General features: G+C 39.1%; 1 protein-coding gene across 4 annotated transcripts in view; it reads left to right on the top strand.

The window, feature by feature from the left end:
- LOC138698155 (alpha-tocopherol transfer protein-like) overlaps positions 1-14,602 on the top strand; it is a 171,753-nt gene that overhangs the window by 121,553 nt on the left and 35,598 nt on the right. For 3 of the 4 annotated variants that reach the window (XM_069823899.1, XM_069823897.1, XM_069823896.1), the window contains one exon: positions 12,444-12,549. The exons of the other annotated variant lie outside the window; for it this stretch is intronic. In XM_069823899.1, coding sequence (XP_069680000.1) covers positions 12,444-12,549 — 106 coding nt within the window. The remainder of the gene's footprint in view (positions 1-12,443; positions 12,550-14,602) is intronic. 4 annotated transcript variants of the gene reach the window in all.

Below are 14,602 nucleotides of genomic sequence, written 5' to 3'. Positions count from 1 at the left end.
ACAATGCTACACTCCACACAAAGCACTTAATTAGTCTCTTCCTTAGTTGTTTCACCAGAGGTACGCAGAAGATGCTTCTTTTTCTATTAAAAGCTTCTTTTACCATTGCTATTCTCCTTTTGACTTTTTGGCAGCAGCTCATGTTACTGCTTTATAGTAGCCTACACCCCAAGTATTTGAAGCTATCCACATGCTTTATTGCCTCATTTAGAATTCGCAAGTTAACCTTCTTTACTTTTCTTCCTATGACCATGGTCTTCGTCTTGTTGGCATTTATCTTCATTCCATACAGCTGTCATTTAGCTCCAGTAGCATATCTCTTATTATTATCTTCTCTTCTGCTAACAACGCCATATAATAATCAGCAAATCTTACACATTTTATTCTTCTTCCTCCTACTACCACGCCTCCCATGTTCTCAAATCAGTTCTTTACTAAATAGGTTAAGGAAAGGTATTTTCGTAATATTTTTAATATTATGGCCAGTTTTTTTCCCCATTTTGGGAATGATACTATATATTTCTATTTCTATGGCACTATTGTAACAAGATATATAACAGAGAGGTGTATTTTCTATTTTAATAATTAATAGAAAATAGGTTTGAAAATGTGCGTGTTTGATAGGTAATTTCGTGATAAGGGGATCTAATTTCGTGATAGTGGTAAGGTAATTTCGTGATAGTTGTAAAGTAATTTCGTGATAGTGGTAAGGTAATTTCGTGATAGTTGTAAAGTAATTTCGTGAATGAAAGGAATATATTACTCGTATATAGTTATTTCGTATTAGGCTTACTGTATTTTTTTTTATTTTATTGGATTATATTACGACGCTGTATCAACATCTAGGTTATTTAGCGTCTGAATGAAATGAAGGTGATAATGCCGGTGAAAAGAGTCCGGGGTCCAGCACCGAAAGTTACCCAGCATTTGCTCGTATTGGGTTGAGGGAAAGCCCCGGAAAAGCCTCAAACAGGTAATTTGCCCAGACCGGGATTCGAACTCGGGCCACCTGGTTTCGCGGCCAAACGCGCTGACCGCTACTCCACAGATGTGGACGGCTTACTGTATATATAAATTCACAATAATGTTTTTAAAAGGAAGAGAAAAGAATTAGTGGACTGTGATTGTATTGAGAAAACAGTGACACGACAGAGAGCAGACAGAGATTGAACTGAAATGACAGAGAGGACTGAGTGGTCTGAGAGAGGATTGAGAATGGACTGAGTACAGAGAATGAACTGAGAGGACAGGGAGTGGACTCAGAGCACATAGAATGGATTGAGAGCACATAGAGCAGGCTGGAAAAACAGAAAGTGGGCTGAGAAGACTAAGAGTGGACTGAGACCACAGAGTAGACTGAGAGCACACAGAGTGGACTGAGAGTACACCGAGTGAACTGAGAGAAAAGAGAGTACATAGAGTACACTGAGTTGACAGAAAGTGGAGTGGGAGGACGTAGGTGGAATAAGAGTAAAGAGAGTGTACTGAGAGCACAGAGAGTCGATTGAGAGTACAGAGAGTGGACTGAGAGAAAAAAGAGCACATAGAGTGCACTGTGGGGCAGAAGGTGGACTGAGAGGACATAGAGTGGACTGAAAGTACAGAGAGTGACCGAGAGGACATAGATTGGACTGAGAGTGGAGAGGGTGGACTGAGGGCACATAAAATGGACTGAGAGCACATAAAATGGACTGAGAGTGTAGAGAGTGGTCTGAGAGCACATAGATTGGACTGAGAACACATAGAGTGAACTGAGAGCACATAGAGTGAACTGAGAGTGCTTAGAGTGGACAGTCCGCTCTGTTATCTCAGTCAACTCTATTTACTCTCAGTCCACTCTCTCATAGGCGCAGTTATGGGGGGGGCATGGGGGCACTGCCCCCCAAAACTTGTCTGAACTCTTTTCTTGATTAACATTAGAAAATATTGAATTCAAAAGATTTTTCTTACTTCTGTTTATGATTAAGTTTCTGTGCTCAAATTGAAGAATTAATGTCTTCAGATCATGTATCTGGACTATAATATTTATTTTAAATTTCTGAATGTATAACAATTCCTATACCTCATTTAAGGAATGGAAGCACTGTGAAGTTTCTTTTGTAACAGCCTGCATTCGTGTGTTAGAAGTCTGCACGTGTTCAGGCCGCCACTTGGAGAAATATGAATAACATACTGCAGAACAATGCAAAAAAGAGGAAAGTGATCCCGGTATAATATGTAACCTTCAAGTAGAGAATTTGGATTTACATTTCATATGATATCTTCAGGAAGGTAAGCTTCATATAAAAAAGTTTCTGTTAGCACTGTTACGTTGTGTTATTAATGTATACATGTGTTTGTGCATGAGAGAGAAAAATAGGGAGATTGTTTTAAGTTATGTCCTATTAAAATTTTCAGTAGACCTACAGTTCAAGCCCTATACAACTGGGTCCGAAATATCGCGCATATGGATATAACACTCTAAGAAATATGTCCCCCAAAATATCTTTATTAAATGATCATGTTCCGATATACTATACCACGGCCAAGCTATAACGGAGGGAAGAGGTAAATAATGTCCCCCATAACCTTGTTATAACAGGATTCTATGGTTTTGCTTTGCCGTCCCCCAAGGAAACTGTTATCTCTCTCTGCATATGTACTCTCTGTACTCTCAGTCCACTCTGTGCTCCCAGTCCACTCTAAGGACTCTGAGTTCACTATGTGGACTCTCTGTCCTCTCAGTTCATCTCAGGCCACTCTGTACTCTCTCAGCCCATTCTCAGTTCACTCTATGTACTCTCAGTCCACTCTCTGTCTTCTCAGCCCACTCTCTGTCCTCTCGGTACACTCCATGTGCTCTGAGCTCACTCTCTGTACTCTCAGTCCACTCTATGCACTCTCAGTCCACTCTCAGTTCACTCTGTGTACTCTCTGACCACTCTGTTATCTAAGTCGACTCTCTATACTCTGAGCCCACTCTGTGTTCTCTGAATCAAATTTCTGTCCTCTCAGTCCACTCAATGTACTCTTCGCCCACTCCCAGTACTCCCACCCTACTCTCTGTATTCACAGATCACTCTATAAACTCTCTGTCCGCTCCCTGTTCTTTACATCTACTTTATATGCTCTCAGCACTCCCCATGTGCTCTACGTCCTCTTGCAGTACTCTCAGTCCAATTTCTACAATATCAGTCTACTCTATAAACTATCTCTTCACTCACTATACTCTAAGTCCACTCCGTCTGCTCTCAGACAACTCTGTATACTCTCAGTCCACTCTGTGTTTTCTCAGTTCACTCCATGTGCTCTCAGTCCACTTCATGTGCTTTCAGTCCACACTCTGTGTTCTAAGTCTACTCTCTGTACTCTCAGTACACTCTATGAGCTCTCTGTGTTCTCCCTGTCCACTATCTGCATTCTCTGTTCTCTCAGTCCTCTTTGTGTATTCTCAGTCCACTCCCTGTACTCTCAGTCCATCTCTGTACTATCAATCTACTATGTGTTCCGTCTGTCCACTCTCTGTTACCTCTGTCCACTATCTGTATTGCCCGTCCTCTCTATGCACTCTCAGTTCCACCCTGTATGCTCTCAGTCCACTATATATGCTCTCAGTCCACTCTCTGCATTCTCAGTCCTCTCTCTGTACTCTCAGTCCACTCTATGCACTCTCAGTTCCACTCCATATGCTCTCAGTCCACTGTATGTGCTTTCAGACCACTCTGTCCTCTCAATCTTCTCTATGCGCCCTCCATTCCCTCTCAGTTCACTCTATGTACTCTCTGACCACTGTCCTCTTAGTTCAGTCTGTCCTCTCAATGCACTCTCTATACCCTCAGTCCACTCTATGTTCTCTCCGTCCACTCTCTGTACTCTCAGTCCACTCTATAAGGTATCTCTCAACTCACTGTATTCCCAGTCAACTTTGTCTGCTCTCATTGCGTTCTTTGAACTCCCTGTCCACTCAGTGTACTCTGTCCACTTTGTGTGCTCCCAGTCCACTCTCAGTTCTCCCAGTCAACTCTCTTGTACTCTCAGTCCAATATCTGTACTATTAGTCCACTGTGTAATCCCAGTCCACTATCAGTACTCACAGTCCACTCTATGCACTTTCAGTCCCCTCTCAGTTCATTCTGTGTACTCTGAACACACTCTGTACTTTCAGTCCACTCTATGCACTCTCAGTCCACTACATGTGCTCTCAGTCCACTCTATGTGCCCTGAGTCCTCTCTCTGTATTCTCAGTCCAGTCTACTTGCTCTCAGTCCACTCTCTGTAGTCTCAAACCACTCTCTGTACTCTCAGTTCATTTTATGTGATCTCAGTCCAACCTCTCTACTCTCAGCCCACTCTATGAAATCTGAGTCACTCTCTGTACTCCCATTCCACTCTATGTCTACACTCTGTCCACTGCACTAGAATAAATAAATAAATAAATAAATAAATAAATAAACAAATAAATAAATAAATAAATAAATGAGAGAGATATGTCCTCTCAGTCCACCTTGCGACGGTCGTCGTCGCCCTCGGCTGCCAGCTCCGTCATATATGGAAAGTATCTCAAGGATGGCACTTTGATGTCAATAATTAACTACGTATACTGATTAATTTGGGCGCCAGCCTCCTCGAGATTACTCCGGTAGAGGATGAGGTCCCAGGTCAGTTGCAAAACGGTCGGGACATGGGGTTTGGGAGACGTGCTCGTAGATTGAAATGACGTAGGCGCACACCAGAAGTTGTTGGTAAGAACTATGAGAACGTTTATTATTATTAAGTGTTTGTTTCAGATTAGCAGAAATGCGAGTCCAAGTGTATAATTCACTGCTCTCACTTCCTACAAGTTCGTAGACTAATTTCTGAGTTCACGTAATTATATATTTTGTACTATAAAACACCAGTAATATAACGGACAGTTGATAACGTGATGGGAGAAAAGAATTCAGACCTATAATAATAATGCAACACACGACTTCTTACTACACCCACTAAAAAAATTCTAAGTCCGTAAATTGTTATACTTCCGAGTTAGGTATGCCGAGAATATGTGGAGTGCGACCTCTCCGTACGCTGTCTATCTGCCTTCTGTCTGTCTGCCAAATCTACCCTCTACTTTCAACCACCAAACATACAATTTCGCCCTCCTATCTATATATCACATGTCTCTATTAAGAATCCTGATTGGCCATGATTACAGTTACGTCACTTAAGACGCGTTCGTCAAAAATTGTTCGTTAACTAGAACATCCCCTTACTTCCGGCGTCCTGACAATTCTCTGACATATACCAGATCATCCCTTTTGGACCCTGGCTTGGCGTCATCTTACTGACCACCCGCAGGCAAAGTCCATACATTCCTTCATCAGTCAAATCTACGCCTGGACACATGTTTCCTGTCAGCGTAGCGTCGCTTCGGCCTTCCTGCCCACCTGTTACTTCCGCCTCACATTCTGAAACTTCCTTACACGTCCGCGCTTCTACTATCCATATGAGAATATTAACACGAAATACTAATCTAATGAAAATTTCCTCATCCTGTACGAGGAACCGTCTTAAATGCCCTCTCATAACAAAGAATATTCCCAAGGGAATATTTGTTGTTATGAGACGCCCCATAAACTACCTTCGGTACTAGTCTCCGGTGTCCCCAATTAGTCACACTTGGATACACCTTTTGCTAAGCTTATAAACAATGTACAAATTTACACTTACAATTATTACATATTTACAACTATTTACATGTATGAATCTATATACACACCTCACGCCTGCTTACACCTCACACGCCAGTTTAACTGACCTCTACCTGAACTATATACAGCATCCAATCGTAACATTCAGGGCACATCCGAATACAATGGCGCTCTCTCACTCAAATTCATGATCGGTTCCTTGATACATACTTATACTTATAACATAGAAATAAGAATTATGAACCACAATAAAAAAAATACACTAAACAATACACAATACATTTTAAAATACCAATTAACCCTTTATATCACTCTTCATACATTAGCTGCAACCTTGATAACACATCTACCTTCATAAAACCGAAATAATTATTAACCAGAATCAAAATTATACCAAACGATACATAATACTTTTGAAATACTAATTCACCCTATTTATTCTATCTCATACACTAGCTGCAACCTTGAATACACATCTGGAACTAAAATGATGGTCTGGCACTTACTATCGATTCCAAAAAAATGGATACATATTCAAATCGAATCATTCAACCTCTGCAGATAAATGAACATATATGAAGTTAATTTAAAAAAATTATTCTATCATTATTATTATTATTATTATTATTATTATTATTATTATTATTATTATTATTATTAATATTAACTTTAAATTATTGCCACAGGGAATACTACTTTTCGCATGATCTTATAAGAAAAAAAACACAAAAACAACTAATTCTGAACGTGGCAAAAAGAAAACAAAAGTTACAAAAATTTTCCCAAGGTTAACATTTTCAGCACTGAAATCAGTTCTTGGTTCTAGTTGCTTATACCGCTCAAATACTACATGCACAAAACAAACACATTCTTATTTATTTTTTTTTATAATTAAAATCATATTATTTTCAACTTTACACAAATTCTCGTCTATTAACCTGGTACGTCGCCTGGATGTCTATCATGAATCGAATCGTCATTCTCCGAATAGGATCGTCTGCGGCCTTCCTCATATGTCATTGTGCCATTCTTAAATTGACAGTTTACACGTGGAGACACACTTCTCCTCACATTAAATCTACTAGCATGCTTCCACTTAACTTTTTCTCCTCCTGCAGAAAAATGAGGCCTCCAATAGCCCTTCCTATATTCACTCCTTTGATCGTTGCAGTACCGCTTTCTACCATTGTTAGAGAATCGGTTCGCAATATACTGCCTGTCATTATGGTAAGGTTGTAAACCATGACCGCCAGCACTGTTTGGCCGATCCCTGCTCCAACCGTCATTATGGTCATTGCTATTGTACCCCCTGTGGGGTGGGAAGGCTTCTTCTGCCCTCCGCCCCATATTTGTGATGGTTTTCGCATTCTCTTTCTCAAGTCCACTATCACTCCCAAACTCATCAAACTTTTCGATTACTCTATTTACTTGCTCCTTGAATGCTCTATAACTTTCTAACACCTGACTCTCTAGCCTGATACTACTCTCGGTTAATCTAGAGTCCAATTCACTACTATTCTCATCGAGATTATCGTCCAATTCATTAATATCCATGGTTATTTTACTTTCCACCTCATTATTATTTCCAGCTACCTTACTATTCAATTGATTAATATTCTTATCTACTTTATTCTCCAATTCATGACTATACCCATCTAATTTATCTCCCAATTCATTAATATCCGCAGTTATTCTACTTTCCAGCTCATTATTATTTTCGGCTACCTTAATATTCAATTCCTCAATATTCTCATTAACATCCTCAGCTAATTTACTCTCCACTTCATTACTATTCCCTGCTATGTTATTATTCAATCCATTAATATTCTCAGCTAACTTATCTTTCCGTTCAGTACCATTTTCATCTAGTTTCTCTTTGAATTCATTAATATTCACAGCCAATTTAATTTCCACTTCATTACAATTCTCAGCTAACTTATCTTTCAGTTCAGTACTATTTTCATCTAGTTTCTCTTTCAACTCATTAATATTCACAGCTAATTTAATTTCCACTTAATTACAATTCTCAGCTAACTTATCTTTCAGTTCAGTACTATTTTCATCTAGTTTCTCTTTCAACTCATTAATATTCACAGCTAATTTAATTTCCACTTCATTACAATTCTCAGCTAACTTATCTTTCAGTTCAGTACTATTTTCATCTAGTTTCTCTTTGAATTCTTTAATATTCACAGCTAATGTAATTTCCACTTCATTACAATTCTCAGCTAACTTATCTTTCAGTTCAGTACTATTTTCATCTAGTTTCTCTTTCAACTCATTAATATTCACAGCTAATTTAATTTCCACTTCATTACTATTCTCAGCTACCATATTATTCAATTCATCAATATTATCTTCTAATTTATTATCCAATTCATTACAATTCTCATCTAGATTATCTCCCAATTCATCAATATCCACAGCTAATTTATTTCTCACTTCGTTACTATTCTCGGCTATCTTATTATCCAATTCACTAGTATCCACAATTAATTTACTTTCCACTTCATTACTATTCTCGGCTACCTTATTATTCAATTCACTAATATCCTCAATCAATTTACTTTCCACTTCATTACTATTCTCGGCTACCTTATTATTCAACTCACTAATATCCTCAATCAATTTACTTTCCACTTCATTACTATTCTCGGCTACCTTATTATTCAATTCACTAATATCCTCAATCTATTTATTTTCCACTTCATTACTATTCTCGGCTACCTTATTATTCAATTCACTAATATCCTCAATCAATTTACTTTCCACTTCATTACTATTCTCAGCTATCTTATTATCCAACTCACTAATTTCCACAATTAATTTACTTTCCACTTCATTACTATTCTCGGCTATCTTATTATTCAATCCATTAATATTCTCAATTAATTTACTTTCCATTTCATTACTGTTCTCGGCTATCTTATTATCCAATTCACTAGTATCCTCAGTTAATTTACTTTCCACTTCATTACTATTCTCGGCTATCTTACTATTCATTTCCTCTATAATTGCCTCTCTAAATTCCCCGTTCTCTCTATTTACACTTTGACTCTATCATCTACCTCTTGTAGGCTATCAACTAACCTACTTTCCAACCTGTTTATTTGGTCCCTATTCTCCCTGGAATTCTCTATCATCTCATTCTTCAATTGTCCAATCTGTTCCTGGTTTATTTTAGAACTTTCCATCAACTGGCTCTCTAGCCTACTACTATTCTCGGCTATTCTGGATTCCAATTTACCAATCTCACTCTTCAAATTACCGAACTGGCTCTCTAGCCTGCTACTATTCTCAGCCATCTCACTCTTCAATTCACTCTTCAATTTATTACTAGTTTCTATCATTTCGTTCCTCATCTGATTCATCTGTTCCAATATCCGCTCTAACACACTATTCGACATGACATTGTCCGACCCTCGCGAACTTTCTTTATCTTCGCTAGTACTCGTCCCTGCTGTAGTCTCCATTTTTCCACTTCTAGTCTGGCTCCTTAGCAACATGTAATATATAATATATCCTCAACAATTCCCCATAAAATCAAAAACAAAATAAACCCTACCAAAATGAATTACACACATGTACATATATATGGACACAACAATTGAAATGAAACCCTTTATGCTTACGTATCGACGTCTTCTAGGTTACGCCTGGTTGATTGTCTCCCCCACCGTCCATCGTTGTTCTCAGCTGTTTGGGGTTTGCACGGTGTTGTGGCCGTCGGTCGTTGACACTGCATGATACTGCAAGCTGCTCTACTAACACTGCGTCGGCTGTCGGCCCTCGCGTCGATCCCCGCTGCGGTCACTGTTGCCATCAGCCGCATTAACCCTGCGTCGGCTGTCGGCTCTCGCGTCGATCCCCGCCGCGGTCACTGTTGCCATCTCGAGCCCGACGTTGTTCATCACAAGCCCGACGTTGTTCATCTCGAGCCCGACGTTGTTCATCTCGAGCCCGACGTTGGGGCGCCAAAATATAAAGCGGTCGGACCTCGTTGGGGCGCCAAAATATGAAGCGGTTGGCGGTCGTCGTCGTTGTTGTTGCCCACGACGCCTTTCCTTGCCCTCGGCTGCCAGCTCCGTCGTATATGGAAAGTATCTCAAGGATGGCACTTTGATGTCAATAATTAACTACGTACACTGATTAATTTGGGCGCCAGCCTCCTCGAGATTACTCCGGTAGAGGATGAGGTCCCAGGTCAGCTGCAAAACGGTCGGGACATGGGGTTTGGGAGACGTGCTCGTAGATTGAAATGACGTAGGCGCACACCAGAAGTTGTTGGTAAGAACTATGAGAACGTTTATTATTATTAAGTGTTTGTTTCAAATTAGCAGAAATGCGCGTCCAAGAGTATAATTCACTGCTCTCAATTTCTACAAGTTGGTAGACTAATTTCTGAGTTCACGTAATTATATATTTTGTACTGTAAAACACCAGTAATATAACGGACAGTTGATAACGTGATGAGAGAAAAGAATTCAGACCTATAATAATAATGCAACACACGACTTCTTACTACACCCACTAAAAAATTCTAAGTCCGTAAATTGTTATACTTCCGAGTTAGGTATGCCGAGAATATGTGGAGTGCGACCTCTCCGTACGCTGTCTATCTGCCTTCTGTCTGTCTGCCAAATCTACCCTCTACTTTCAACCACCAAACACACAATTTCGCCCTCCTATCTATATATCACGTGTCTCTATTAAGAATCCTGATTGGCCATGATTACAGTTACGTCACTTAAGACGCGTTCTTCAAAAATTGTTCGTTAACTAGAACATCCCCTTACTTCCGGCGTCCTGACAATTCTCTGACATATACCAGATCATCCCTTTTGGACCCTGGCTTGGCGTCATCTTACTGACCACCCGCAGGCAAAGTCCATACATTCCCTCATCAGTCAAATCTACGCCTGGACACATGTTTCCTGTCAGCGTAGCGTCGCTTCGGCCTTCCTGCCCACCTGTTACTTCCGCCTCACATTCTGAAACTTCCTTACACGTCCGCGCTTCTACTATCCATATGAGAATATTAACACGAAATACTAATCTAATGAAAATTTCCTCATCCTGTACGAGGAACCGTCTCAACCTTCTGTCCCCTCAGTGCACTCTATCTACTCTTTCTTCTCTCAGTCCACTCTCTGTACTCTCAATCGACTCTCTGTGCTCTCAGTACACTCTCTTTACTCTTATCCCACTCTATGTCCTCCCATTCCACTTTGTGTCCTCTCAGTGTACTCTATGTATCGTCTCTTCTCTCAGTTCACTCTGTGTACTCTCAGTCCACTATGTGTGCTTTCAGTCTACTCTGTGGTCTCAGTCCACTCTTAGTCTTCTCAGTCCACTTTCTGTTTTTTCCAGCCTGCTCTATGTGCTCTCAGTCCACTCCATGTGCTCGGAGTCCACTCTCTGTCCTCTCAGTTCATTCTCTGTACTCAGTCCATTCTCAATCCTCTCTCAGACCACTCAGTCGTCTCTGTCATTTCAGTTCATTCTCTGTCTACTCTCTGTCGTGTCACTGTTTTCTCAGTGCAATCACAGTCCACTAAGTCTTCTCTCCTTTTTTTTCAACTCAGTCCATTCTGTCCTCTCACTGGCCTCTCAGCCTACTTTCTGGCAGATTATATATATATATATATATACATACATATATATAATTTTCTGTTCTTCCTTCATACACATACTATTGACTTATAAGTGTACAAGGTTAAAACTCAGGAAATAATGCCCTCTTTGAGTTCAAACTATCGAAATTCTCATTATTATGCTAATTTTGACATTATCCCTGCGTTTTTTTGCAGGCCTACTGTTATTTACTGTATAGGGGCCTGTTATAGTCGTATGGGGCTCTAACTCAGCATATAATGCACTCACTGGGTTCAAAGTATGGAATTATACTTCGTGTCATTGGTTCATATTATATTCTAATTTGATGTTTTCCTTGCAAGTTTTTCATATTGATACTTCTCAAAAGAATTACATTTTAACGGGGCTCGAACTCTGTTTGTTTGCAGTACGGGTATCCAGAGCATAGTTTCAACGCGACTCTGGAGTTAAGTCTATAAAGTACGACCACGATTTCATACATGAAATCATTACAACTTATTTGCTTTTCAAATACAGGATAGCACCCTTTCTCTCGTCGCTACATGCACATATGCTTAATTTATTTCACGTATTACCTTGCGCACGTTCGCCATTATTAAACACCGGCTTCTTATAAATTGCCTGGACGTCGATTCAGTATTCGCACAAGAATCTTCGCCGAATGCGGTAGTCCTGAACTCGTTTCATTTCTTTGTATTATTTTTCTTCGGTATTGGAAGCAACACTACCTCCGTGAAATCTTCAGGCCAGTCGCCTTGCTCATATATTTTGTTGCATAATGATATAATTTCCTTCTTAGAAGTTTCTCTTGTCTTCACCAAGCATATCACTAATTCAATGGGGAATCCATCATCTCCTGTTGCTTTCCCATTCTTAATTTCCTCAAGCGCTAGTTCAACTTCTTCCCATAAAATAGAAAATCCTTTTTCGTATTATGATACGGCTGCTTTGTTTTCTACAGCCAAGTCATCTGGACGATTTCCTGTCTCATATAACTCTTCTACATATTTCGTCTATCTGTTCAGTATCTTTGTGATATGAAACTCTTATTATTGGTAGTGTTTCATTTAATAGTATTGTTATACAGTACGAGTCCCTGACATGTTGTAAACAACCATGGATATTGAATTTTCATGTCATGAAAAACTTACCTTTCAGATACACTTTCACAAAGGAAACAATGAGACAGTTTACGAATATTTACCCAAGAAATGCTTACCGAAAGATTTTGGAGGTGAACTTCCAACAGTGGCAGAATTAGATGGTATGTATTTTGACGTAACTAGAAGTCGATATTATATTAATTTTAGATCTAAGTTATTCATACTCGTATAGGCCTAATAAATTTTTTAGATTTTGAAGGTGAACTTCCAACAGTGGCAGAATTAAATGTTATGTGTTTTGATGTAACTAGAAGTCCATATTATATTAGCCTAATTATAGTTGTAAGTTACTTATATAAACCTAATACATTTTTGAGAATCATAAAGCAGTGGTGCTAGTTACAAATTCCTTACTTCTATTTAATCGGGATATATAAGAAGCATTATACATTTTTAAATTATTAGTTATTTAAATGAAAATACATCTCTCTATTCAAATCGGCTAAGAAGTAAAAAGCCCAACATAATCTAAATGATACGTATTCATTCATTGTACAAAGACTCAAGGCACAACTGTCGGAAGGTGAGGAAATCGTACAGAAAGGAATGTAATTTTTGGCGAAGATCTGTCACGTGAAAAATCATTAAAAATGTTACTCCGAAGAAATATATTTTGAAAATATACTAGCAAGTTCATTTTGTTCGTCACTATTTCTTCTGTAATCATTAAACAATTATTCGAGAAAATCATAATCAGATGTCACTTTTTTGTAATGACTTAGGCTAAATAAGCTGGAAGTTCTGATATTTCATATGCATTTTCTAAAATTAATTGAATCGTATTCAATATTGTATTTTACTGCAACCAAATAATTACTGTGACAATTTGACAAGTCAATAAGCGATATTAACCAATTGCATTTATTCCCTATCATTGTTCCTAAATCCATTTTCCTAACGCTCATATTTCTAGCAGTCATATTTCCTAAATATCAAATATTCTAAATGTTCTTTCCTAAACCCCACATTTCCTAAATGTCATGTTTTCCTAAAACATAATTTTCATAGCAGTCGAAAGAAAATAAATACGAATAGTAATGCAACAAAGCAGAAATTTATTAAAACACAGGAATTCAATCCAAATTGTTTCGATCTCTAAATGTTGATATTGTGGCATATGGTTCGCACGTAATCAAATTTCCTGTTGTCATCTTTATATCTTTCATATTGGTCAGTGATAGAGCGCAGACGACTTTGCAAAGTCACCCACTTCCTCTTAGATCTTCTCAAGCACTCTTTCCAAGTGCAAAGTCTGGTAGTATGACTTTGTATCATTTTGCTCTTCCTGGAGTTCGTCTAAAGCAGCGGTAATCAGCACAATGCACCTTCGGGCTAGCGTCTCTTAACCGCGGATAAGAGACTGCACTATGATGCAGTCGTGGCTGCTGGCGGATATGCTCTCTCCTTCTTCCTGCTGCACGACGGGGCATATTACGTCGCACTGCTTACCCATTTCAGCGAGTGTTGACAACCACTGGCCTAAAGCGCAGTAAAGGTTCGGCAGATGTTTTCCTACAACCGTCTGAAAACTGTTGTACCAGTCTTTATTTACATTGTTCGTTCTATATGAGTTTTGTAGTGTTGCCCAGTACTGGTTCCACGGAGGAACAGGACATCGTGTGTTACGGCTCGTCTACGACCTCTTGCTCTGTTGCCATTGATGTATGTACGGTTAAAGTAATCATAAATGCCTAACATTTCTTACTGGACATTATATCGCATGTCTTCAAAGGTTTCAGGTATATCATCGGGCGGCACAAATGCTAAGAAAACCAACAAATTACTCGCTACCTTCACCGTCCTGTCTTCACCATTGTTACACGCTTCTAGCTGTCCTTTCTACTGAATCTTGCGGTACACAGACTGTGCTAAATGGAAAAGCAACAGCTAATTGGCGTAGTTGGAAATACTTCCTGGCAGCTATTCACAATTCCCTTCTCAAAGACGGTCATTATTTTGTTAGGTAGATATACTACTACACGGTGAAGATGTGCAGCATTCAAGATTTCTCGTAGGACTATTGTGTACAACGCCTGCACTTTTGAAGAGAGCAGAGCCAAAATCTTCCTGAAAGGAGTCGAACAAAAGAAACATATCTCCATTTATTGTACGCTGAAATCCAATAGGATTTTCCTCTAAATTTGCCAATGATTG

The sequence above is a fragment of the Periplaneta americana genome, chromosome 4 (assembly GCF_040183065.1).
Source record: "Periplaneta americana isolate PAMFEO1 chromosome 4, P.americana_PAMFEO1_priV1, whole genome shotgun sequence".
NCBI lineage: Eukaryota > Metazoa > Arthropoda > Insecta > Blattodea > Blattidae > Periplaneta > Periplaneta americana.
The sequence above is the reverse complement of the archived record's forward strand: the minus strand, read 5'-3'. Positions and strand labels throughout refer to the sequence as shown.